Source organism: Phasianus colchicus, chromosome Z (assembly GCF_987193195.1).
Source record: "Phasianus colchicus chromosome Z, bPhaCol1.hap1.1, whole genome shotgun sequence".
Taxonomy (NCBI): Eukaryota; Metazoa; Chordata; class Aves; order Galliformes; family Phasianidae; genus Phasianus; species Phasianus colchicus.
In genome coordinates, this window is record NC_143476.1 from 71,681,678 (window position 1) to 71,697,544 (window position 15,867).

General features: G+C 37.8%; 1 protein-coding gene across 1 annotated transcript in view; it reads right to left on the bottom strand.

The window, feature by feature from the left end:
* CWC27 (CWC27 spliceosome associated cyclophilin) overlaps positions 1-15,867 on the bottom strand; it is a 111,790-nt gene extending 95,923 nt beyond the window's left edge. The window contains exons 1-10 of the mRNA XM_031608221.2: positions 15,706-15,867; positions 14,162-14,258; positions 12,460-12,572; positions 10,138-10,281; positions 9,353-9,451; positions 9,080-9,183; positions 8,027-8,096; positions 5,199-5,278; positions 2,922-2,955; positions 545-720 (exon numbers count right to left, since the gene is read on the bottom strand). Coding sequence (XP_031464081.2) covers positions 545-720; positions 2,922-2,955; positions 5,199-5,278; positions 8,027-8,096; positions 9,080-9,183; positions 9,353-9,451; positions 10,138-10,281; positions 12,460-12,572; positions 14,162-14,258; positions 15,706-15,747 — 959 coding nt within the window. The 5' untranslated portion in view covers positions 15,748-15,867. The remainder of the gene's footprint in view (positions 1-544; positions 721-2,921; positions 2,956-5,198; positions 5,279-8,026; positions 8,097-9,079; positions 9,184-9,352; positions 9,452-10,137; positions 10,282-12,459; positions 12,573-14,161; positions 14,259-15,705) is intronic.

Here is a 15,867-nt window from a genome sequence, read left to right on the forward strand (position 1 = left end):
CCCAGTTTTCTCAGCTGCTCCTCTTGTGCTCCAAACCCCTCACCATCTTTATTGCCCTTCTCTGGACATGCTCCCAGGCCTTACTGTATTTCTTGTAGAGAGAGGTGCAAAACTGAACGCTGTACTCATGATGTTTGGCATCACCAGTGCTGTACAGAGCACGTGAAGAGCACAACGTCTTTTGCTACTCTAGAGATGTTTGGCTTCCATGTACTTAAAGACCCTTTTTCAGAAAAAGCTTTACTTGGATGTCTCCTTTATTTCTGACCCCTCCCTTCCATTCTATGATAAGGACATTTAACAATCTTTTTTTGTCCAGTCCAGAGGTATTCTCTCCCATTTTTCTCAATAAATAGATTCAAGTTTAAACTACAAAATGAAATTACGAACTGAGAAACCAACAGAAAGTTTCATCTTTCATAGTCGAGGGAGGCTGACAAGTTTAATGCAATACTAAAACAAAAATACAGTAAATACAAAACTGGAATTGAACAGCAAATAACTGAAAATAAGTTGAAGGAGAAAAATAATGTATGATACTTACCTGCGACTGGTGGTTTTCTTTTCCATCTTAGTTTCTTCCTCTTGAAGTTGCAGTTTAGCAGTTTCATTTGTATCCATTTTCAACTTTTTTGCAATGCGTTCTTTCATCTGAAATCTCTTATTGCTAGCAGCTTCACCTTCTACACTGTCAACATCTTCATCATTCTCATCTTCCTCCTTTATTAATAGGACATGAAAAAAAAAATCCTTAGCTTTTTCTACTTTTTAACTACAGAGTCTTGAATACGGAAACTTTTTCTTACAAAGACAATTCTTTACCACAACAGACAAAGAAACTAACAAGCAAAAATCCACAATTTTTAAATTTACTTTTAAAAATTTTTAAAATTACTTCAAAGAATAATTTCAAGAATGTCTCTGTAGCATTTAAAAAACAGAAACAGTTAGACTTTAAGTCCTTAAAGGAATGCAGAAGGTCTCATGGCAATATGCTATCAGTTTGATTATTACTTATGGATCTGAAAGTTGATCAAGGCAATATACTAAACACTTCATTAATTTTCCCTTAAAAGAAAACCAGAAATGCAGAAGGCCAACTGTATCAACTGATGGGTGGCCAGCAAAGAGAGGGAGGTGACTGTTCCTCTTTTGCTCTGCTCTCATGAGGTCCCACCTGCCATATGCACATATGCAGGATGGGCAGAGAATGGCTTGAAAGTAGCTCTGAGGAGAAGGATCTGGGGGTACTGGTTGATGAAAGATTCAACATGAGCTGGCAATGGGCGCTTGCAGCCCAGAAGGCCAACAGTATCCTGCACTGCATCAAGAGAAGTGTGACCAGCAGGTCAAGGGAGGAGATTCTGCACCTCTACTCTGCTCTTGTGAGACCACAGCTGGTGTACTGCACCAGTTCTGAGGTCCCCACCACAAGAAGGACATGGAGCTGTTGGAGTGGGTCCAGAGAAGGGCCATGAAGATGATCAGAGGGCTGGAGCACCTCCGCTGTGACAACAGGCTGAGAGAGTTGGAGCTTTTCAGCCTGGAGAAGAGAATGCTATGAGAAGACTTTACAGAGGGCTTCCAGTACTTCAAGGGGGGCTAAAGAAAAGTTGGAGAGGGATTTTTTATAAGGCATGTAGTGACAGGATGAAGGTAAGTGGCTTAAAACAGGAAGAGGGTAGATTTAGACTAGATACTAAGAAGAAATTCTTTACTGTGAGGGTGGTGAGACAGGCTGCCCAGCAAAACTGTGAATGCCCGAAAGCATCCAAGGCCAGGCTGGATGGGGCTCTGAGCAACTTGGTCTAGAGGGAGGTGTCCCTGCCTATAGTAGGGGGTTAGAATGAGATGATCTTAAAGGCCCCTTCCAAGCCAAACCATTCTATGATTCTACAAAATGACCAGGCTTGCTGTGTCAAAATACAGCATGACAGTCAATCAGCAGAGAATCACAGCTTAAGCAAGAATGTGATCATGCACCTGGCTTGAACAAAGGCAGAATCTGAGTTTATGTCCAAGAAGCTGAGCACATACTGCGTTTTGCAAAAGAGGTAACAGCACATACGATGGAAATAAGCTGTTTTCTTTTTGTTTAGGTGCGAGGATGAGGGAGACTGCATCTGTCCTTCACTCTCACTGAGTACCAGCTAACAGATGATAGGTACTGACTTATGCATAGCAGACACATATGAAAAACAAAGTACTTATGAGGATTCAATTTATGGAACACAGGATTATTCATGTTTTGAGAGCAACTCAAAGATCTACCCCATCATCCAAGGCTATAGGTAAATATGCACTTCAACTTGCAATTTTATTCTGTAATATCAATAAAAATGTCCTTGTTTATAAAATATCATCCATGTTTGGATATCCAACTTATTACTGCTTGCTTACTTAAATTTCCCACATTTCAGAGGTGACAGTCTTTATCAATGCTATTTTTAGTGATACATATTCATTGAAATCTTGTTTCCTTGAAGAAATCTTTCCAACAGCTTTCTCACTCATACACGGTCTTCCCTTCAGAGATTAGTGTTTTATCTTCATTCATGATAAATTTCATCTTAATTCCTTTTCCATCCCTGAAGCAATTTCAGGGCTTCTATTACTGGTTTGTGACTCTGTAGTACTCAACGTCAATATATACCTCATTTACTGACTGAAATATCTGCTAAGTTTTCATAAAATGCAGTAGGTAGCATGCAGCAGCAACTTCACCCTGACACAAAAGCTCACAACTGCCAACCCTCAGAGCTCTGAAAGAGTTACTGGTTTTTGCTGGAAATCTGACTTGAGCTAGCTTTAAAAATCCTCAAAAGCGGCATTTGTTTGCCATAGGAAAATGTTAAATCACGTACAATAAGGAAAAAAAGACTTATTTGTAAAAATAAATAATAATTTAAAAAATTACCTACCTCACTTGAATAGCTCTCTTCATTTGCTGCATCACTAAAAAACAACAATAATTAATACTTTGAAATAGCAGAGAAGACTTAAAATACTGTTTAAAACACATTCTTTAATACACATTCTTTAATACAAATTTTAACTAATTGAAATTTTAATCAACTTAGTCGTTTATACCATCCTCACATTCATTCTAACATTACCAATTAATAGTATTTTCTGTCACTTGTCATCATCTTCTAATAAAAAGTTTAAAATCATAGGATAAAACTGCCATCTGCCACAGACACATTCTATTACTAACCATATTCAGACAAAATGCTGAGGTATACAGTTGCTTCAAAGGTGAGGAACTATACTAATTATTACAGTTATCTTTAAAATTTAAGTCAAAACATCAATTGATCAAGAAAATATGATTAGGCAAGTGAATAGAATACTATACAATAGCCCTGGAAATCAATCTGGACCAATAAATAACCAATTAATGGACACAATCTTACAAGCATAAGCAAAAATTCCAAGTAACAGTACAATAATTTAGTCTGACAATATGCATAAACAAGCATGTCATGTTTTCTGACTACTGTTTGCACTGTACTGCTGAAAAGAAAAAGAAACAACAAAAGTCACTCTTAAGATAGTTGATTTTTATCTCATTTATACATTCCTGGTATTTCATGGCAAATATTCTGTATTTAAGAAAGCCTTTTTTATATAGGTGTGTTTTATTTCCATTATACTGACATGTGAATTTAACATCAAAAACTTTCTGTGAAAGTAATTCTTTCTTAATAGAACTTAAAAAAAAATCATCTGAAAGTATTAAAGAAAATATTTTGAATCAATACAATTCTGTAATTCTGACATCAGTACCGAACAAGCAGACGCACAGTATGAGGTAATATGTGGGTTTTGTGGCAGTAAAGGGAACTGTCTTATTAACCTCTGGCAGTGTTGTACAGGAGCTACATGTGGCTGTGGATGAGCTGTCTGCTTTATTACATTTGCACTCACACATTGTCTAACCAAATGTTTTTAAGGAAACTAAGTAGCTCTGAGATGATAGAGAAGGCCTCTGCACTAATGAATTAAAGGTTATAAGACAGGAAACAAAAGTCAGGAACAAATCGACACTTCATGCAGTGAAGATTACTAATTTATTTCCACAGTAGCATGCTGGGTCTTGAGTTGTTCATCAAACTCCATAACAAAGCAGGCAAGCAACTACACCCTGATTTTTTTAGTAATACCACATGATGCAGAACAGCACAGACAAGAGCAGACTAATGAATAGCATAAGAACAAGAAAGATAAGACAATAAAATGTGAGATGTAATTTGAAGTGCATAAATGTAAAGTTATGCACAAGTGTAAAAAGAACTCCACAAACAGGACAAGGAGCTTGAAGTTGACCAGCACTAATCATGAATTCTTTGAATATCGTGCTGAGATAATTCCATTAAAAATGTATAAACAATGGCTTAAAAAGCAAATCAGAAGTTAAGAAGTATTAAGAAAATAAACAGAGGACAAACTGTAGACCGTCTTTATGCAAGTATATAGTCTTGTCTTTAAATGTCATCTTTGTTTAGTTTTAAATAAAAAAATAGCAAAATGATATTTCAGAACAGAAATTACGTCAGAAACGAGAATAACTATAAATACTGAACTCCTGTGTGAAGAAAACTTGAGAAGGTTTTAGGATTCCAGATGGAAAAGAAATGGCCTAAGAAGGGAATGTAGTAAAAACAGGTTTATAAGGACTGGCTGCTCACTGTCTCTTCCAAACAAGAATTAGAAATTACCAAACAAGTCCAGTAGCATGATGTTTCAGAAAAAAAACAAAACACAAAACAAACAGAGAAAAAAGAAAACAACAACAAAAAAGGAGATACTTCCTTCTGCAAATGTAGGATAGGAAGATGCAAATATAAAAAAACATTACAGGAGGTCACTGCATAAATACTTCGAAGAGAGCCCATGTAAGGGTTACTAATTAGACAAACCATATCAAAATCTGTCTGTTCCTTGAGCTGAAAGTAGTTGGAGGTTGTAAGGCTGTTCAACAAAACGATACATTTGCCCTATTTTTCATCCTTCTTGGGCACCCATTGCTGGATGCCCACTGCTCGCAATTGCATAGTGGGTTAGAGGAACATTTGGTCCAATCCAGCAAAACATTTCTCACTTTCTTAAAGAGTGACAGACATAAAATGAGTATTGCATCAAGTCTACCATCTTGAAAGTAGATCTGCTCTGGAATGTGGAAAACATGTATTAACCTTTTGACAGCAGGAACTGAGCTCAAATGTGGATCATCCTTCAGTAGATCATGACTACTTTTACTCTTTCCCTTCATGCTCTGTTAAAAAAAGAAAAAAAGGGTTACAAATTTCAGCGTTTGAGAGAAAAAGGCAATGGTAAGTAAAAAATTATTTATTTCCAGTTAGTTTTAGCCTAAACAGTGAGCATAAACTCTTCTAATTACAGAAGAACATAATTCTTGTAGGAAGACAGTAACAGTGTGGATAATAAAATCTCCTTCTGATTTATAAACACCTTCCTTATGTATTATATTTGATACTGTCTTCTGTGACATTCCCCTAGAGAAGCTGGCAACCTGGGGCGTGAGTAGATACACTCTTTGCTGGGTAAAAAACTGGCTGGATGGCCACTCCCAAAGAGTGGTGGTGAAACGAGTTAAATCCAGCTAGCAACTCGTCATGAACGGTGTTCCCCAGGGGTTGGTATTGCAGCCCCTGACCTGAAGAGGAGGATTGAGTGTACCCTCAGTAAGTTTGCAGATGACACCAAGCTGGGAGAAAGTGTTGATCTGCCTGATCCTATTCAAAGGCCCTTCAGAGGGATCTGGACAGGCTGGACAGCTCGGCTGAGGCAAATGGGATAAAGTTCAACAGGATCAAGGCTGGGTCCTGCACTGTGGCCACAGCAACCTTAGGCAGTCATACAGACCTGGGCAGAGTGTCTGGAAGACTGTGTGGAAGGTTGTGGACCTGGGGGTATTGGTCAATGCTCAGCTAAACATGAGCCAGAAGTGTGCGCAGGTAGCCAAAAAAGCCAATGGCATTCTGGCTTGTATAAGAAATAGTGCTGTCAGCAGAAGCAGGGAAGTGATCATCACTCTGTAGTCAGCACTGGTGAGGCCTCACCTCAAGTACTGTGTTCAGTTTTGTGCTTCTCACTACAAGAAAAACATAGAAGCCCTGGAGGATGTCCAGAGAAGATCAACAGAGGGGTCTGAAGTCTTATGAAGAGAGGCTGAAGGAACTGCAACGGTTAAGTTTTGAGAAGAGTGGGCTCGGGAGATCTTGCATCTCTCTACAACTACCTGAAAGGAGGTTGTAATGAGGTAGGGGTCAGCCTCTTCTCCCACATAACCAGCAATGGGATTAGAGGGAATGGTTTCAAGTTGCATCAGGAGAGATTCAAGTTGGATGTTAACAAAAATTTTATTTTCTGAAAGTGTGGTGAGGCACTGGAGGTGCCAGTCACTGTCACTGGAGATGTTCAAGAAACATGTGGAAGTTATACTAAGGGACTTGGTTTAGTGGGGAAATATTGATGGTATGACGATGATTGGAAAGGTTGATCTTGGAGGTCTTTTCCAACCTGGCAATTCCATGATTCTGTGAAACATGACAAGCACTTAGCACCTTCTGCTCCAAACAAGTACAGACAATTAAATGTGCAGTTTGGAGAGTGAAAGCTTCAGCCTAAACACTAGGTGACAAACAGTGGGGGCCACACTGTCAGATCCCTAAGCACACTGATATACTTCAGTGGCCTTGAGGAGTCTTACTGGGACCTGCTCTGCCTATGAGCACCATTTCCACTCAGGCCTGTGAATCCAGACACTGCCTGAATTTTAACAGATGTATACTCAAGTCTAGCATTCTGGATGGACTCCTTGGACAGACACTGTAGCTTTGTTTAATTAGTTACTTTCAGACTTTCCTAAATTGGCAATATTATCACATTTGGCAATGCCAAAAAATATTAACAGAACAATTTCACAGCATGGCAAAACCGAAACTGAGCTTGTCATGAAAGAGATGTTTTATCTAGATCATTTTAAAATGAAGAGCAAGTATTTGGGGTAAAAGAGAAGGACACAGCAAACAAGCAATACTGAAAAATAGACACATATGGCACAATGTCAGACAAACATGCTCTTAAGAAATGCAAGCATAGTTAGTTGGACAGATTAAGTCAAAACAAGGAAGCATGAGAGTTAAAATACTGTGATAAACCTCTATTACTAACCTAACTGGCACCATCTTACTGTAACACTGTGCATTACTGTACTCACTGTTGTCCTCTGTACTTTACTGTAGGGTTGAGGATAATTTTTATTACGACAGCACTGAACTCAGCATAATGTAGTCTCATCACTAACAGAAATAGGTACCTGAACTGTACAAATAAGTTATAATGTCTGGAGCTCTCGAGAAATAATTTTATCAATAGTAGAAATGTGGATGGCAATTTGCAAATTTTTAAAGTAATTTGGCAAAGTCCATTCAGGGGATATTAGATTAAAGAATACCTATACCATGCAAGTTCTGTGAATTTGGACAACTTTGTAAAAATTGTAAGTTTTTCTTTTTTTTAACTGTTTTAAATTAGTTCCAATAACATGCTAATTTTTTCCACAATAACACTGCCTTATTCTCTGTACAAAAGAAAATCACATAAGAAAATAGAGTTAAGAATTCCCTGGTAATGAAGAAGTTGACATATTTCAACTCTCAAGTTTTTTACTACCAGATTATATCCTTGTAATTAAGGAAGTGAAAAAGAAAAAAGTACCTATTACCTTGTTAGACAGCAGGAATAGCTTTACACCATGAAAAATGGAACCATTTTTATATTTCTATAAACACTATCATGCAGTAACTGAAGGCACCTTTTAAACTAGAAAAATTCAAGGTTTCTTTTTCTAGAAATTATAAAAACAAAGGTAATTTCTGGTATTATTGTTTAAAACTCAAAAGTAAAAATAATACAAAGAACTTTAAAATTTGTCATTAGCATGTAAAAAAGATAATTTTAAGTTGAAAATAAAAATGAGGATGATTTGGTATAATACCTGACTAACTCTGTTGACTTCCTCCTCTTCTTCTTCAGCTTCTTCCCCAAACGAAAGCAAGTTAAAATTTCTTTAAGAGAAAAAACACATTTCCTATTAAAACTTTAATTTTAATTAACATTTGATAAGCTTCAAACATGCAACTTCCATTTTGTATGTAATCTTGTTTTAACTTTTTTTCCTGCTAAACATACTAACTAAACAAACTACCAGTGTTGAGGGACATTCCTATTCTATACCTGAGACAGAACAAACAGGACAATTACAAACTAAAATACTTTAAAGTCACTTTAAAGTCACAGAATTTAAAATTCTGCCTTGACTAGCTTCCATAGACTTATAAATGCCAACTGCTCTTTATTATTTTTTTTTTAATACAGCAACGCTCCAGCAGAAAACACAAAATTCTCAAGACGCAACAGTTCAGGAAAGCAGCAACCACAAATACAATTTCACAAATGTATTTGGAAGACTTAATGATCTTTAAAGATTTTTCTTCAAAATTATTTGTACACTGTTCTAGAAACAGCTAGTTGTAATACAATCTACTTCTGTCCAACAGAACCAAAAGCATGCACAAAGTTCAGAATTCCTATTACTTCTCATAAATGTGTAAATCTACCAAATTTCATTCATAAATGAATGCATTTAAAAAGCATTCGAAATTTGAAAGCATTTTAATGGGAGACAAGTGGTAGCTGATAAACTAAATTAAAAATTTAAAAGAACTGTGCCCAAGTTACTAGCATGCATTAACTTCTGCATCATCTCAGTCACAAACGATTGCATATTCTTCTTGCCCATAGCTTACGCTACTGTATTCTCTCTCCTTTGCAAGAAACTATTGCACAAAAGAGCTGTAGCTTAGCAGATGTACAGTAACTACTGAAAACAATTAACCTCTATGATCTCTTAGCAGTTAGGGTTTTTTTGCTAACATTACAGCAAGCTCTTCTTGCATTTTGGTTAAGTCTTTGTTTCAAATAAAAAACAACCAAGCTACTATTTCAAGGTAAAAGAAAAGTAACTACTGCTCATGTTGCATGTATTTACTTTGTGCCTTTTACTTTGGGCTTCTTATCTTCTTCTTCTGATTTGTCCTTCTTCAGCTTTCTATTTGGTCTGGGAACAATATCATCAAATGGATTAAACAAAACCTATTAAAAAAAAAGAATATTTTCGTCACATCCCTAATAAGCACTGTTAATTAAATGACTCTATCTTTTAAAAACAATATATAAAAGACATGCCAAGTTTTCATACTGGATCACAGCTGTCTTAGTAACGCAAACGAAAACTGTAAGTTATAAAGAACAACATACCCACCTCACTACTTCTTATTTTATGTGGACTGAGTGGTCTTTCTTCTTTGTCAACTTCCACTTCAGCCAGCCGCAACATGTTATATATTGTGTCTCCAGTAACCTATCAAATGCACAGGAAAAGTTTGAAAGTACTTAAGTACTTCTGCAAAACACAAGGCAATTACTACATAAAGAATTTGAAAATATAAGCGATACAGGAAATACTGTAGGCATATCAAACATTTAAAAGAGAGTAAGTACAGGTTTTGGCTTTCATTTTTAAATTATCAGCAAAGTTGAAAGAACATAAGTAGCAAATTGTGCATTTCTGAGAGCAGAGGAAGATGTCAAAATTTTTCTGGGAGTTGTAAAACAGGAAAATAAGATACTGAAATACAAAAATTGTAGCTTTATTTTCTTTTGAACAAACTATGAAAGTGGCAAGTTCATCGTAGGCTTTTTATTTTCCTGACTTTCCTTGAATAATTACAGCTTACAAATAGATGTAAACAAATAAACAAATAAATAATGTTATTAGCATTAGACTAGTAAAGCAGTTATCATATTTCTAGTAGGAGATGATTTAAAAGGAAGCACAAAACTTCTTTCCAGAGGAAAGACAGTAATCAAGTAGATTATGATGGCAACAACCCATAGAAACATTTTCAAGAGACACAGACAGAATGCAGGCAGTTCAGAATGAAGTAAAATAATTTCATGCATATCTAACAAAAACAATCTTCAATAATAGAGAAACATATATATGCTTCTATGAAACTCAAACTGAGACTACTCTGTGCAGCAGACCTTTCCAAAGATCGTGTGCTTGTTATTAAGTTCATCTGCACGACCCAGTGTAAAGAAAAACTGACTGCCATTATCATGGGGTCCAGCATTTGCCATAGCAACAAGTCCTCTCCGATTAAATCGCAATCGTGAATGGAACTCATCCTGGAAAAGACAAAAAGAAGTATTTAACTACCATATATTTATATTAACGTTCACTGACAAAAAACAAACTGTTAGTTCAAATAAATTAAAAAATTCGAACATTAATAAAACCAAAGTCATTTATATCTTAGTAACAAGATTATATTTAAAACTTCTGCTCAAAACAGAAATAATTTTTTAGTCTATTTTTTCTTCTCAGTTTCTATAATAACACAAATAAGCAAACAAAATTATTTCAAAACAAAATCAAAACAGAAACGAAAACAACTAACAAAATCTGAAGAAAAAGGTTAAAAGCTACTATGCCAATAACAGAAACACAAAATACACAATAGAAGATACGCAATATACAACAGAAACATAGAAAGTCAAGATAAACTAAGATTTGCTACGTTAACTTTCCCCTTTTCTAAGTATTGCCTAATATTAATCATTATTCCTGTTGAAATTAGTGCTGTATACAACAGTAAAAGAAAAAAGAAAAAAAGAAAAAGAAAGCACTTCTTAACGTAACTTCATTACAAGTATTTCTTGTAATGCAGTCAACTAGTTAACTGCTTCATTTAGCAGAAATCCTAATTCATGTAAAATAACCAGAAGTTCAGAAGCTTTGCAATAGTACAGTATTACTCAAATCCAAAGGAAGAACATCTTCAGGACCATGAGAAGACAGAAGAGGGCATCAAATGAAGATGACAGTGATGAGTAATACACAGTATGAGTAAAACACAGTAGTATAAAACTTCTAAGTGCTTTAACACCTAAGAAAAATAATAAATTAAAGAAATGTTGTTACTACACTATTAGAAGTATTTGTTTTGATATCTGCTCAGGTAGCAACCTCTCCCACAAACTGCAGATATGCATTACATGCAGGATTTGCATTACAACTGCAGCAGGTGGACTGAAGACCCAGAAAGGTCACGCAGCTTCAGACACCAGCTAAAGATGTTTACCCTATCTGAAATACTCAACCAGAACTAGAGCACAGCTTCTGTGCATGTGAAACTTCACTCAGGATATGAAGACCCTGACCAAGACATGTGGTGTGCCATTATCAATAATACTAGTGACTACATATACATTCAGAGACCTTTGACAATTCAGGTAGAACGTACATAAACAATTCACATTTCTGCTCCTCAGTTTTCCACAAAGATCCATAGAATGCTTTGGGACCTTATATACCACCCAGTTCCAAAACCCTGTCATGGGCAGGTTAACTCTCACTAGACTGGGTTGTACAAAGCCCCATCTAAGCCTTAGGCACTCAATAGGGATGACGCATCCACAGCTTTTCCAGGCCATCTGTTTCACTGCCTCACCACTTTCTGAGTTAAGAGGTTTTTTTTAATGTCTAATCTAAATCTACTGTACAAAATATTCCTTTCTTCTTTCACTCCCAGACAAAGAGTCTTTCTTCAGCTTTCCTGTAGGTCCCCTTTAGGTACTGGAAGGCCTCTGTATTGCCTCTGCAGATTCCTCTCTTCTCCAAGCTGAACAAGCCCAACTCCCTTAACCATTCTTCACAGATGTGCTCCTGCCCTCTGATCACTTCTGTGGCCTCTTCTGGACCTGCTTCAACAGCCTGCTTCTTTCTTGTGCTGAGGGCTCTAGATCTGGATGAAGTAGTTCAGATGGGGCCACACAAGGACAGAACAAAGGACAATCACGTCCGTCTTTTGATACAGCCCAAGATACAGTCAGCCTTCTTGGCTGCATTTCCCCTTGTGGGCTCATGATGAGTTTCTCATCAACCAGCACTCTAAGTTCTTCTCACAGCTGCTCTCAATCCATTCTGTACTTGTGCTTAGCATTGTCCCAGCTTATGAGCAGGACCCTGCACTTGGTCTTGTTGAACTTTATGAAGTTAAAACACATAAACACGCTCTGAACAATTTTCTCTCCTATTTTTATCTTGTTGAAGTGAATGCTAATAAGGTTATACATTTATCATAGAACAGGCAGATTTAAGAATGTTCCATTCTAAAACTCATTCAAAAATGTTGAAGTATGTGCAAATTCAGAATACGAAGAAACTTTAGCATTCCTTATAGAATAAACTGCATTCCTTTTACAAAATTTGTTTACTCACAACCCAAGACAGTAGGAAGGACAACTGACAGAGACTAACGAAACATCAATATGCACAAGATACACAGATACACAGCTACATACCTTGAAGGGAGCTCCGTAGATTGAATCTCCACCTGAACCGGTACCAGTGGGATCACCTCCCTGCACTATAAAACCCGGAACTACTCTGTGAAATATTGTATTATTGTAATACTCTAAAAAAGAAAGAGAAAATATATTAAATACACTTAAGTTATCTAAAGATCACAGTTCCAGAGAGATTATGCAGACATATCAGTTACTGGAGTTCTATAATACAAAATCTACAACAGCATTCTGCCATTTTCACCAAGCTTCCTGATCATATACTGACTTGCTCAGCGTGACTGTACCTTACCTAATCTACAAAGCATTACCAATGATATTTATGAAAAAAAAAAAAAAAAAAAAAAAAAGAGTCTTAAGTTTCTGCCACAGAAGGTACTGCATACCACTGACAAAATTGTATTAATGAGTAGTTTTATTTTCAGGACTACCGATGACAGTACCGATACATATAACTTTAAAAGGAGAGTTAAATCTAATACACTCTGTTCCAGCCAGTACCTCACATACATAGTTATTTATATCCATACACCAAATGGTTATCATTTCCACTCAATGGCACAGAAAACAGGTGTCATCCCTTTCTACTACCTACACTGCACTGTCTTTCGCTCCCTAGGTTATTTTATTACTGTTCTCTATGTATACGCACACACTCACACATATACTTCAGGTAAGCATTATGATACTGTAAGAAAATATAAGTATGAAAAATTCAACTCGACATATATTTACTTTATTTACTTTATTTTTTTCCTTTTTTTAATCTGCATTAGGCTGTAAGACAAAGCAAGATCTGACAGCACTGCAGCATAGCTCTGTATGTTCAAGGACAATTATATTATACAGTACTCACTAGAGAAATACTAAAACACACAATACAAAGCATAGGATCCAACAGAGTAGCCATGCAAGTTCAGAAAGGAAATATGGCATAGTTTTTTAAAACCGAGGATAACTTAAGGTAATTCCCAGGGCTGAGAAGCTGACTTAACATTTAAAAAAAAATTTTTGAAAATCCACATCTTCACATTATCAGTAAGAGCACAGAGTAGACCTTATACATGTCTGGGATACACAAATCCCACACTGCTATTTTTCCTTAATAGAGAGCTAAAAGAACTCTTACCAAATCTTATTAATGGTATATGAGTAGCAGCTAGGAAGCATAAATTGAGAGGGTCCTTTGCACATTGGGAAAACTACAAAAATGTAGTTTTCCCAATACAGAACTTCTCATTCTGGTACCTGTTATTTCAGCGAAAGACTTTATAGGGTTCTAGTCAATAAAACACCACAGCAAATGAAACATTAAAAGCACTCATGAAGAAATGAACAGGCAGTAATGACAGTGAAGCAGGAATGAACTTAACAGGGGATGTCCAAGCATGGCATCACTGACATTTCCTATGTTCATTAAAGCTGCTATACTTTGTAGAGACTTCCTGAAAATAAGCCTTCCTAAACATCTGACATCAACTACTACATTCAAGAAAACCACCTAAAAATTGTTGTTCTTTTCCCTTCCACTGGATTCCTTAATGACCTTCAAAAATGTTCTTGATCTGGGTAGCAGGTAATAGAAATAATTAGTTAACATATTAAAACTTACTTATGACTTATCTTTTCCAAAACTGTCACTGAAATACCACATACACACGAAATAATTCTAACAAATCCCACCCCATTTTGTTCTTACCTTCCATACAAAGCTGGATGAAATTTCGACATGCTTTTGGTGCTTCTTTAGACCACAATTCTATATCAATATCTCCTGCTGTAGTTCTCAGCAAAACCTACAAAATTTTTATAAACGCACTATTAGTTTTATTGCAACTTAGACACTAATAAACAAATATCACTATTGATTTAAAAGATACTCTTAAATTCATAACATTAACAACAGTAGTAGGTAAGTAGTAAGCAGTTAAGGCTGGTGATGAGTAGGGTCCCCCAGAGGTCCAACCTAATCAACATCTTTATCACTGACATAGACAGAGAGCTTGAGTGCACCCTCAGCAAGTTTGCTGATGACACCAAGCTGAGTGGTGCGGTTGATATGAAAGAAGTAAGGCATGTCATTCAGAGAGATGTGGACAGGCTTGTAAAGTGGACCCATGTGAGGTTCAACTAGGCCAAGCGCAAGGTGCTGCATGTGAGTTGGGGCATTCCCAGATAAATGTACAGACTGGGAGAAGAACTCCTTGACAGCAGCCCTTCTGCAAAGAATTTAGGGGTTCTGGTGGATGAAAAGCTGGACACGAGCCAGCAGTGTGCACTTGTAACCTCTAAGTCCAACTGTATTCTGGGCTGCGTCAACAGAAGAGCAGCCAGCAGGAAAAGAGGGGATTGTACCCCTCTGTTCTGCCCTCGTGAGGCCCCGCCTGGAGTACTGTGTCCAGACCTGGAGCCCCCAACAAGAGAAAGATGTGGAGTTGTTGTAGCAGGTCCAGAGGAGGGCCATGAAAATGATCAGAATGCTGCAGCATCTCTCCTATGAAGAAAGGTTGAAGGAGCTGGGCTTGTTCAGGCTGGAGAAGAGAAGGCTCCTGGGAGACCTCACTGCAGCCTTCCCATACTTGAAGGAAGGATATAAACAAGAAGGAAACCAACTTCTTACGTGAGTAGTCAGTGACAGGATAAGGGCAGATCGTTTTAAATTGAAAGAGAGCAGATTTAGGCTGGATGTGAGGGGAAAATTCTTTACTCAGAGGGTGATGAGGCACTGCCCACAGAAGCTGTGGTGCTCCATCCCTGGAGGTGTCAAGGCCAGGTTGGATGGGGCACTGGGCAGCTGAGCTGGTGGGGGGCAGCCCCGCCCATGGCTGGAGATTGGAACTGGGTGACCTCTGAGGTCTTTTCCAATCCAGATCATTCTGTGACACTATGATATCCCAGTGTAGCTTTGTCAGCACTTAAGATACAGTTCTGAAGCAATCCGGATGAAAAGACTTCAAGTCACAGTAACTAACAGAGAGTAGAATATTAAAAACTCTTTAATATTTCCACGGTGAGACAACAAAGAAAAAGAATACGCTCTATTACAAGCGACACCACTAAAGACAATGCCAATTCATAACAAAGCGGCAAACATAACACGCGGCCGAAAGCGATAAAACCAGACGCCTGCCCCTCGCCCGCGCTGCCCGCAGCGCTCCCGCCCTCCCCTCACTCGCAGCTCCTCCGAGGGCAGCGCCGCGCGGCACGGCGAGCACGGCGCCGGCTGCCCGCAGGGAGCCTCACCTTGCCGTTGGTGGGGGGCTCCTGGATGTAGATGTTGCTCATGCTGGGGAAGGGGTGTCGTGGCGGACACACGCCGTCCCAGACCAACGCGCGACAACGTTTTGCCTCTACCCGCGCTACTGCCCGCAACCCGCCGCCATCTTGGGCGCCTCTACACAGCGC